The sequence below is a fragment of the Sus scrofa genome, chromosome 7, assembly GCF_054392235.1.
Source record: "Sus scrofa isolate SSC_HxYL_T2T_F1_AM1 chromosome 7, Sscrofa_HxYL_maternal_Yorkshire_Landrace_v2.0, whole genome shotgun sequence".
NCBI classification, from domain to species: Eukaryota; Metazoa; Chordata; class Mammalia; order Artiodactyla; family Suidae; genus Sus; species Sus scrofa.
In genome coordinates, this window is record NC_139389.1 from 112852863 (window position 1) to 112865129 (window position 12267).

The 12267-nt window shown below is 36.6% G+C and overlaps 1 protein-coding gene across 43 annotated transcripts in view; it reads left to right on the top strand.

The window, feature by feature from the left end:
- NRXN3 (neurexin 3) overlaps positions 1–12267 on the top strand; it is a 1642123-nt gene that overhangs the window by 631913 nt on the left and 997943 nt on the right. For 25 of the 43 annotated variants that reach the window (XR_014811220.1, XR_014811221.1, XR_014811224.1 and 22 more), the window contains one exon: positions 2611–2637. The exons of the other annotated variants lie outside the window; for them this stretch is intronic. Coding sequence is in view for 21 of the 25 variants with exons in the window: in XM_084969910.1 (XP_084826036.1) it covers positions 2611–2637 (27 nt within the window). In the remaining 4 variants the exon portion in view is untranslated. The remainder of the gene's footprint in view (positions 1–2610; positions 2638–12267) is intronic. 43 annotated transcript variants of the gene reach the window in all.

The following is a 12267-nucleotide window of genomic DNA, read 5'->3' on the forward strand; positions in this document are numbered from 1 at the left end:
GCTGTTGACTGTGTGCATCACACACAGCTCCTAGAAACATTTACCTCTTCCATGCTCAACCCAAATCTCATCAAGGTGGAAAATAATAATTTCTCCTTATTTACTAAATGAAACAAAAAGTGAAACAGAATGAAACACTCACGTACAATCCCCCCCCCATCCGATATCAAGGCTCAGACAGAGAGAGAACTTTGGCAGCTCCTGGAGATCTAAAGGAAATAGCTGTTCCTCTGAGTCAGTTTTCACTAAAATATACTTCCTCACTATCAAGACTGCCCTCTCAGATCCAAGGAACATGGGGCTGGGATAGGTTGTTCTCCTCAAGTGACTTATTCTTTCAGTAAAATAAAAAAATATAATTTTTGACATTTCAGCTTAACATGTCTAATTGCTGCTGACTTGAACGCTTAAGTCCCTAACCAGTTTTTTAAAAAAAAGTTCCGTTATTCACATATTTAATTCTGAAAAATAAAAAGCCTATATTTGAGTTAAGAAAAAAAAAAGAAAGTTCCAAGTCCTCACGTTGGCTTAAAGGCACCAATCCATTCATGGAACCATTTGGATGAACCCAGAAGGACAAGCCCCACCCAACATCTCTGCCTTGACCAGGTCCTTTACTGAGGATCAATCCTCAGCAGCACAAAAACCAAAGCAGAAAACGCTTTTTGTTTAAAGTTCTCGGGTTCGTTGCCTTAGGCTCATTCTCTCTCCCTCCCTGAAGCTTGTCCTTACACCTGTCCCCCTCTTGTTTGAATTCATCAGGAAGGAGCATGTCTCCAGCTCGGGGTGATGGTTGGTGCAGCCGTAGCTGAGGCCCCGCTTCTTCCTCCCTCCCTGCCCTCCCCTTTCCCGGTCCCCATCAGGGGCATGGTCTCCTCTGTCTGGTGATCGTACCACTTGCTCCAGGGCTGTTTGCTCCCACTTTTCTGTTGCGGTTGACGACACATGACAAACCTAACCGCATGAAACCAAACCCAGATTTTTCTCAAGAGATGTTCTTCTGGGGAACAAATAAGCTTCCCATCCCCTTCCTCAGAATGATTGGGTGTTATAAATTGCTCCTATCTGGATTCACATAGTTTTCTTCTGCCCTATCATTTGCCACTGGTTTCTTTCTCGTTTGCTTAAGAGGGTTTTCTTTGGGAAATTCAAATAGTGGCATTATCTTCCACACACCCTCCAAAACTATTGAGTTAACCTTAGGCAGAAGAAGAGCACAGTTTCTAAATGTATTTTTTTCCTGTACTTTTCTCCCCCTTTCTTTAACTTTTACTTCTACCTTTTACTATCTGGCTTTAAACAAATTCTTATAGGAATTCCCAGCCTTGTAAACCAAACTTAGCTTCACCTGGGCAGCTTGGTAACAATTAACCTGAGACATTGCTCTGACCATTCTGCCCCATGCCCTCCTAACACCCATTGACTCTACTCAAGACCTTTTATGCTATGTGTCCGTAATCCCGAACAAATATTAATAATAAAAGGATAGAGGCTGATCTTGGCACGAAATATGTTCCCTGGTGACCAGCACTGGAAAATTAGCCACCCTTTATTTCCTCTTTCCCATTAAAAAAAAAAAAAAAAAATTCTTGGAGATGCAAGATCCCAGAGTGAAATAGGTAGCATGTCAAAGGCACCCAAGATCTCCTCCCCATGTGCCTGTCTCGCCTTCTCCTCGAATGCTGTAGGCGCTTGATTCAGTCTGAGCATTCAGGCAGGAAGACGGAGACGGGCTTCATGAGTGGGTTGGCCTGGGGGCCTTTGAAACTATAGCAGAGACCCCAATTAGTTGTGATAACATCATAGAGCTCCTTTTACCAATCACCCTGCCCCACCTCTCTAAAATCTGGGATGGGTGTTTGTGCGGTTAGCTGTTTGCAAGTGGCCATTTTATGACAGGAAATGACCAGGTGGTGTTAACCCTTTCCTTATCTCTGAGGATGATGGCTGGTCTGCCAATCTAAATTTCTGCAGCATTGGGGGCCCGAGCTAAGGAGAGAGGGAGGAGGGAGATTGGTTTTAGAAAAAGAGAAAGGGTTAAATACTGCACTGAGAAACTTCATGGACCAACTTTTTTTTTTTTTTTTAAATTATATGACTTGTCAGACTGGTGATAGATCTTTGGAAAACGCAAACGAAAATTGTGTTGATGCTACTTTTAAAGATAAATTTTAAGAAAACCAATTGCAGAGGGAAACAAAACATAACCTGCATTTGATGGGGAAATTTTTGCAGTATTTTCCAAGTTTCACAAAATGAATATTTCAAAGTCCAGGTTTGAAATACTTTATGTAAATGAAGAGGTTTTTGAAAGACAAACAAAAGAGGCATACTTGGTGTCTATTGTGGATATATATGTATACCAGTATATATCTCTATACATATGTGTATATATATGTGTGTGTGTGTATATATATGTATCCAACTTTACTGAACAATATACTGTACATATACACCCACCCTTTAACTTGTGCATACTGTATATATATAAAATGGCCACATTTCTTGCGTGTGTCTGTCCCCGGAAGGGTGGACTGATTGTTTTTGGATGTCTGCAGCTGTTACCTTGAAGGATGCAATTTCATCTTTCATTTATTTTTCCCCATCTAGACTGTATCAGGATAAACTGTAACTCCAGTAAGTTTTCCCTCAAGTTTCATTTTGTTCTTTACAAAAGAAAACTGACTTTATTTTGTTTACTGTTTTATGAGCTGTTTTTTATTTGAATTATTTTATTTTTTGACGATGGAGTTGGGGGGCACTGGGGTTGGCAAGCTACAGGGCTGGGGTGATGGTAATGAGCTGGGGTGTGGTTTCTGAATTGAGGCAGGTCCACTCTTCTTTCCTTGCATTTGCTGTGTATGCAGAAAAGGAGGAAAGGGCACCTGGATAATGAAATAGCTTGAAAATGAATTGAAATGGTAATTTGTTGTTTGGGAAAATAGCTCTCAGGGGTGGACCAAAAGTATTAGAGCAATCAGAATGCACTTCTCCACTACCAAAAGCTTCAGAAAATAAAACCAAAGTTCGTGACCTCAAGGTGACTGCCAACTCAACATTTCTTTCCTGGCATTTATTGCTGTAGGTTTTTTGGTTTGTTTATTTTTGAGGAGGGTGAGCCAAGCAATTCTTTTGGTAATAATTCAGCATTGTAACCAAAGCCTTGATACACATTCTGGCTTTTCTGAGTAAAGAATGGCAGACAATTATTTTTACTTTCTCCCATTCAAATATTTACTTCTTGAAGAAGAGTCTTAATGAGGAACAGGCTGGCTACTGCTCACATGTTTCTTCCTCTGTCTCAAAAATGCATGTTAACTGGAGTCATGAAGTAAGGGAAGAGGAAAAGAAAGAGGAAAGATGAACATGAGGGAAAGAATAGACCCAGATGATAAAAGGAAGAAAGGCAAAATAGACTTTGAATCCAATAGCCTGTTATATTAATTAAGACAATTAAAAACTATTAAGCAACTAGAATAATTTATCATGGTAATTAGCTATCGCAGGCAATCCCAACATTTCAATAGCGCAACAAAAAGGGTTTCATTCTTTTTCAGGCAAAGACCAGGGCCAGCTGGGTAGCTCTCCTGATCAGCTCTCTTCAAAGAAGTAATTCAGGCACTTCTGGTTGTATCCAAGGAGAAGAGAGCAAGCTTGGATAGTTCCATAGTACATTTTATTGCCTTGCCTGAAAAGGCCATATATCACTTCTGCCCATGTTTCGTTAGACATGGTTCCATCTTGAATATAGCCTTCCTGTGGACCAGACCAGGAAGGCAAAATTGGATTGATTGAGCAACTAACACACCTAATTCTGAGTATTATCTCCTCATTTTTTGCTTCTTTCCTTGCTAGGGTTTTTCTGTACCAATAGATTCAGAAAAAAAAAAAAATAGTATTTTACATTTCATTTACTTGTTTATTCCGTCCTTTAAAAAATTTTAAAGGTGTTAGCTGGTTTAACCATCTTTCTTGGGAGATGTATTATCAATATGACAAACTAATAAAGCCCAAATCCACTTCCTGGGTGGCAAATGTTCCATATAAATTAACAACAACAACAACAAAAAGAAATGTAAAAAAAATGATATAAACAACAACCTCCTAAAGTAGGGTACCTTCTTGTCTTGGCATCACTTTCAGCTAATTTAAGCTAGAAATTTCTCATATTTATATCATTTTAAGTCTAATTGAAATATTCTTTTTCTCCAAAGTCTGACATTTTCTCTTTCTTTGAGTAACTTTATTGAGGTATACTTTCTATACCACAAAATTCACCCATTTTAAGCCTACAAAGCAGTTTTTTTAATTAAATTTCTAAAGTTGTCCCGGTATCACCACAGTCACATTTTAGGGCTTTTCCACCACCCCTTCTCTCCTTTTGCAGTTAATTCATGAACATACCCATAGCTCTAGACAATTGTTGATCTGCTTTCCTCATAAATTTGCCTTTCTGAACATTTCATATAAATGGAATCATATAGCATGTAGGCCATTCGTGTCTGACTTCCTAATTTTATAGCCTATTTATGGAAAACGTTTTCCTTTTGCATTAGTTTCCTGAAGGAAATAAAATGTAAGCTGAGTATGAGGGTGAAGAACCTTATCCCAGGTTGAATCTGGCATCTTCTGGCTTCAGAGACTTATTAGCAGAACAAAGAACCTAACTAGTTGTTTGATCAGGATATCAAGAGCTGCTTTTTGTGCTCTATCCACACTTTATCTTGCATTTAATTCCATATATTCCGTCTAATCAGCCATGAAGAGTCATCATAAGACAAGTTCTTGAATCTTTTCTCCTGGGAAGACAACGAGTCTTCTCCAGGACACAGAGGCCAGCAGATTTTCTAAGCCTGAGAAAAGATTTTCTATTCAGAGTCCCCCAAATAAGCATTGAGAGGAAACGCACACTGGAAATATATGTTCCCAACTTTAATCACCGTATAGAAAGAGTATAACTATTTAAATCTATGTTTAGGTAAAGAGCAAAGATTGGATTTTGGAAATCAATTTTGCCTTCTTATGATAAGCCTTTAACATGCAGAAGAAGTTAATTTTGGTGAAAGCATCAGCAAAAGAATACAGAGTGCCGACTAGATACACAGGGATTGAATAGGAACAAAACAAAACATGAGTTCTTCAAACTAATCTAAAAGTCTATACCTTTAGAGGTATTGACCTTTAAAGTGTTGTGGATACGTACCGAGGGCAATGTAGAGTCACAAAGTAAAAGTGGTACATTTTCTCAAAGTTAATTTTAATTGTTGATTTGGCGTAAAAACCTTGAATTGAAAGCAAAGTGATATATTATGCAGAAGAATGCAAAGAAACACGCATCTTATTTAATCTTATTTAATATATGTCTTATTCCTATTTTTTTCCTAAAACGTAAAGAATTCAAAGATATATCATTTTTATTTTATATCTTCTCTATTCCATTCCTGGCATTATTCACACCTGGGTGGAAAAGTTAGAGAAGACTAGACAACTAAATTAGGAGAAATAACAGGTACAGCTGACTAGAGTTTCTAAACCCATCTTCTCATAGACATTATATCAGAATTCAAATTCAGCCTGTTATAGAATCTCAAGTTGTCTCTAAAGATGTGCAGATTCCATATCTTACACAATTGTTCACTGTAAGAGTACAAGAAATAAGATTGATTTGCAGCCTGAGTATGAGAGGAAGAGGGTTTTACCTCTGAGCTTTGTCTCCAGCTGCCATTTCAATAGTCGTCATAGTTTTGCTCAAGTTTCAAAACAACTTTTGTTTCCCTTTAAAGGACATAGTGACTTAAGCTTTAACCAAGTTTGGAATGCCCATCGCTTGGAAAGCCAGTGAGGTAAAATTCTGAATGATGTCGTATATATATATTTTTTTTCTTGCTCATCTGCCTCAAAATATTGTTCATTCAGGGAAATGGCTATTTCCAAGGATTTGTGAGACCCTCTTTCTAATGGAAAGAAGAACCTGAAAAAGAAGACCATCTTCTAGCATGAAAAGAAAGTAACTGGACCTGATAGAGGACAGTGATCTTGAGGAGAAAGCCTTTTCCTCTTGGCTTTGTTGACTGGCCCTTCCTTCAGTAACTAATCCAGCTCCATTATGATGGTTTCCAAGAAGCAGAAACAATTTTCTAATCAGCTTTTCTGCCTTTCTCCCTTTCTTACCTTCTCTTTTCCAGTACTTTGTCTTTCCCCATAATACCTAATCTTACTACACCTGCTTCCCAAATCTTGCAAGAATACCACACCGTGAACTCTTCTCAGGCTGTTATCACTAAACATTTATTAGAGAGTGGGCAAATCAAAGTTTTTTGAATCAGGGACATTGACGGTTTGACTTCCTTGACAGAGATATTTCAAAAGATGTAGTCAGGGAATTTCCAATTTAGAATTGACTTTAAAAATTGCAGAAGAGCAGCAGAGTTGGCAGTCATCATGGTGGTTTGAACTCCAGGGTGACCTGGAGTACTTCTAAAGAAAACAGGGCTGCCTTCTGGAGAAGTTCTGGAGAAAATCACCCATTCCTACAGTTTCAGTTCCATGAGGCTGGCGATACCTAAGAGGCATGCGGTACTGAAAACAGGTACGAACTTCTTGATCTCTCGGGTGTTTGGTCAAATGAAAGTCTATAAAATGGTTTGTTGTCATTTCCCTTGTCTCACTGAGATTCTGTCCCCTGATTTCCTCGCCTCCACTTCATTCCAACCCTTTCGTTGTGTGCAGTATGAATGAATGCGGTTAACTCATATTAATTAAATATGAGTATGATGTGAATGAATATAGCAAACACAGATTACTGAATACCAGTGTGCCTTTTCTTTTCGGTCTTTTTCAAAGGCCACTTCCTCTTCATGCGGCCATTTCTTCAATTTTTTTTTAGAAAGGGGTATGTATATCACATGGAAATTATGAAGAAATGGTGAGTTTTGTGTATATGCCTGATTATTTAGGTATATGTAGACCTATCCCACCCCTTGCTTTGAACTTGAAGCTTTACTGATTTATCTTTGATAAGGTTAAGTTTTTTTCTTCTTAACATAGAGAAAATAAATAGAATGCCATTCAAAAATATACTGCTCTTAAAACACTGAAATGCCATAATGTACTTATTTGTGTCAGGAAACAGCTTTTATCATCTTATCCACTTCCGGAAGACGCTGTTGTCTTTGAATCATAGAGTTGCACAATAATATAAGAGCTGCATGAAAATAACATCACCAGGATATGGTATCTCCAAATTATACCTCTGAAGGCTTCTAGCATTTGCTAAATAATCCTTCTGGTGCATCTGCTTGCCTAGCACCTGTTTTCTGCCATTTGCCTTAGTTTCTCTGCCTTTGGATTCCAAGAAGACTCAATGCCAGTATTTTGGCAAAGTCAGCAGGGTGTGTGGGTGGTTCTTGCTTAATTTAGGCGTAGCTTGGTGAACTGCAGTTCATTTTACCAGACTTCGGGCATTCTTCTCTTTTACTGTCTTCTCTATAGTGCCAGAATAAGTGGTATCATCTTTAGTCCTGATTTATCCAGAAATTCCAGAGCAGAATTGTTTAGCTCATCCCTTTAATGTCACAACACTCACCTCAGGTCAGCCAGGAAGGCTGACTTCTTCATTATGCAATGTCTTCTGGGAAGGAAACTGTAGAACCTCTTTTGTATCCATTCTGAGATGTGCATCACCATTGCTGTCAGCCTGACCATACCACTTCTCGTCATAGAGTTTTAGTGGAGATGGAAACATCATTTACATATAGTATGTATTATTATCTATACGACTATCAGCATCATACCTGAGACTTTCTATTTCTATACCAAAATATTAGGCTGTACTTCAACTTTTATCAAAACTTGAATTTTAAAAGATAACACATAATATTATTTCTCTTTGGATTGTTTTATATTTCTTGTAACATATATAATGCCTCCCATGTAAATTTATTAATAGTATCAATAATAGGCAGATTTGAGTATTATTACTAAACTCAATAAATATGAATTCAGATGGGTTTTTTAAAAATAGTTTAAAAATTGTACAGGAAACAAAAGGCAACGTTGCAAAATTTCTCCCTTATCCCAAATTCTAGTTCACAAATTCTCTTTCTCAGAAGTAACCAAAATTATCAGTTTTTAAACAATCTTTCAGAGGTAATCTGTGAGTATAAAACATGCAGTTAAAACCAGATTTTCTTGCTCTCATTTTTCTTCCTTTTCCTTCTTGATACAATGTAACATCTTCTGAGTCCCGCCTTTTCTTCACAGAATGTCTTAGGGACTATTCTATATAAGAATATAAAGATTTACTTTGTTCTTTTTAATGGCCACATAATATGACGTTTTATAGAGCTATTATATTTGATTAAATCAGCCCCCACTGATACACATTTAGATTTTTGTCAATATCTTACTACTACTCTAAGTAATAATATATATGTTTTTGTTCATCAGTCTTATGTATTCATATGTATTCATATACAGCAGTATCTATTGGTTGAATCCCTGAAGGTAGAATTGTGGGGTCAGCAGGTAAGTGCATTACAAATATTGACAGATTTGCCAAATTGCATTCCCAAGAGGTTATACAGATTTACCTTCCTATCATCAATACAGGAATGTTTGTTTTTCTTCACCTTTGCCAAACACATGGTATTAGCAAACGTTTTATTCATTTTCTCCGGTTAGCTTTTCAAACTGTTGCTGACACGTATTTAACCAAGACCCCAGTGCCACTCAAAGATCCTTCCCTTCCATCCTTCCGTTTCTTCAGATATATGTAGGGACCATTGTCATTCAGAATTTCAGAGACTGCTTAGACCGGAAATTGTTTCATAGAAATTTACCATAGCATAGCAGCATTTGCTAATATTGTAAATCTTTTTTTAGTGAACAGGGGTGTTGTAAAAAAAATAATAATTGGCAGGATATTATAGTAATTTTATGTTATTTTCTTCCCATATTCCTGTTTATCTGTGTTGGAATCCCAGCAGAGAGAGGCATTAAAGTGCAGTTACAAAGACCAAGAAGGACTTTGGAGCCAAATAACCTGAGTTCAGCCCTTTCTACACTACTAATGAGCTGTGTGTCTGTGGACAACTTACTTTAACTCCCAGTTTCCTCAGTCGTAAAATGGGCATAATTATACTACCTCTTTTTGAGAAAGAGCAGAAGCTAGAATATAACATATATGCTAAATGTGTGGGGATGATGATGACTAGTGCTATCAGTGTAATGCAATTAAAAAGATGAACTTTTGAGAACTCTTCTTATTCAAGAATGGGTACCTGTATATTCTGAAAACTATTCTTGGTAGCTTAATAGATGCCTGTAAAATGAGCATCCTTACTTTCTTCATTACTCAGGGTGATAATAAACTCTTTTGAAGGCTATCAGAGTTACATTGGATTCTGCACCAATAACATGAGTAATCCTGTTAATGAGACCATCATGTCTTTTTTTGTTGTTCCCTCGGTACATTATGATAAACAAATACTTAATGTTAACCCAGAACTAATGAAAAGATTTGGCTTCATGAGTTCTTCTGGGTTGGTTTTGTGGACCCTGATGTCATTTTAATAAAAGCTTAATAGTGTTCTAAAATGAAAATATTATCTTTAAAATGCAGAGATATGATTCCATGGTATCTTATTTGTGACTTTAATATCTTCTAATATCAATTTTGTATAATCTAAACAGAAACTAAAAGTCACAGAACTAAGAGTTTTTGCAGCAAGGATACAGATTTCTTGCTAAGAACATTACTGTCTGGCTTTCTTGGCCCGTTTCTTTTTTGGCTTTAGAAGTTGTCAGGTTCATTCAGACCATTGTTAGAAGGGAGACTTTTTCACCAAGAGAGTCACCTTCTTCTCACGAGATCTTGTATTTTAGTTTCAACCAGTTTGTTGAAACCATAGCAAAGTCAGTATGTTAAGAGATTCACGCATATGCCACAGCCATACAAAGGCTTGTGGTTCATCTTACCAGATCCATACATGATGCCCAGAGAAGTAGAAAATTAATGACCATTTAGTGGTTAAAACTACAATACATTTCATCCCCAACTTCTGGGAATTTCCTTCGAGAGTAGGTTAGAAGAGGCACAAGCAGAGGAAGAAACTTCTCCTTCAGTGGCTTTAGCTCTAAGGCCACTTTGTCTGTGATTTCAGACTGAACCCTGGAATGCAAATCTGTCACTTTTTGGTTTGCTTCTCTTGTGTACAGGGAGCTCCTGGTAGGGAAATGTCCATCTGGATTTTAGAAAGGATAAAGGATTGGGATAGAAGAGTAGACAGAAGTGAGATTGTGAAGCATTAAATTATAAATGAGTGGCTTCCCAAGGAGAGTGTGTTTTGCCTCAACAAAGGAAGAAGCAGAGGAAATAGCAAAGGAGATGGAAAAAAAACAGGCAAGTTAAAAATACACGACCTCTTTCCAAATGAGACAGGTTGTGGGGTGGGGGGGATGCACTGGAGGTTTGGGATGGAAATGCTATAAAATTTGGTCGTGATGATCATTATACAACTATAAATGTAATAAAATTCATTGAGTAATCAAAAATAAAATTAAAAAAAGAATTTTGGCAAATGTGTATAGTCACATAATCACTATCATTATCAAATTTAGAACTGTTTTATTACCCTTGTCCCTTTTTTGTCAACTTCTGCCTTAAGGCAGTTATAGCCGCTAATGTATTTCATGATTCTGTAGTTATTTAGCTTGAGAAAGTTGTATCAATAGAATCATATAATATGTTGCCTTTGAGTCTGGCTTTTTTTTTTCCTGCAGCATAAGACATTTATGATCTATCCATGTTAGAAATCCTTTTCTTTATATTGCTGAATATTATCCCATTATATGGATGCATCTGGATTCATTTACTCATTCCCCAGTTGAGAGACATTTGAGTATTTTCCAGGTTGAAGTGATTACCAATAACCCGCTATTCAAATAATGTCTAAGTTTTTGTGTAAATATAGATTTTCATTTCACTTGGTTAAATACCAAGAAGTGGGTTTGGTGAGTTGTATGCTAAAGTGTATGTTTATAAGGAATTTCCAAACTTTTATCCAATATTGCTGTAATGTTTTACATTTCTATCAGCAATGAATGAGAATTCCAGATTTTGGACAATCTCTGTAATCTTCAGTAGTCAATCCTTATTTTACATCTTCTGATAGGTGCATAGTAAAATCTTATTGTGCTTTTAGTTTGCATCAATCACTAAGAATGTTGGACATAAAAAAAATACATGACCTCACAAAGTATACAGACATAAGTGAAGTTGATAGAGTTATTGAATTCTGGGAATGATTGCTAAATAAAGGAGTAAAATCTCTTAATTTCCTAAAAATAATCAAATACCTTGCCAATTTAGGAATGATCTATTGTGAACTGTCAGGCAAGAGCAGCAACATATAGACTCCTAGAACTATTTACCAATCATGGTTCAAGCCATTATACTTATTTGTGTTAAATTAGTGTATATGGTTTGGAGATATGTACATACATAGAGTGATAAATTATGTAAGCACAGCCTAGATTTTTACGCTGATGTCTGGCCACTGCAGGATTTTCATGACCTGAAGCAGCCTTGGATATACTCAAAATATAATTAAGTCACTGAGGTAATGAATTATACCCATTCCTCTACTTTATTATTTATACAAGTACTCTTAGGAATCAATAAAGAGATACAAGCCTAAAAAATGTAAACTATAAGTTTTTGTGTTGTCATTCAAAAGGAAGACTATTAAAGAATGAATTTGTTCTTCTCCCTAATAATCAGAAAGAATAAATATTACTTTCTCTGTAAAGCAGGGGATTTCAGACAAAATGAAGGTTTTCATGAAATCCAATTTGGCTAGGTTTTGGTAGTCAGAAGAATTTCATGAAGGAAGATGAATGCAGATCAGTAAATATTACATGTTGTTACTCTTCATTTAACTTATTCAGTAAACATTTACTAGGAGTTAACTGGGCTGCAGGTGTCAATGTCAGTTTTAGAGATTTATACTGTAGATTTCCAAGGAAAATGCAGAAGAAATCCTGATAGACTAGGCACACACCCACCCCTACCCATTTTCTGTTTCACTTAGAGAAATTGAAACTCAGTTATTAAGGTATTTAAAATCTAGATGAGTTTCTCATAGATTTTATTCAGTGATGGTTCATTTCAATATTCCACTCAACAAAATAATTTCTTTTTTCTTTTCTTTTTTTTTTTGGGGGGGGGGAAATCTATTTAGGGCCACTCCAGTGGCATGAGGAAGT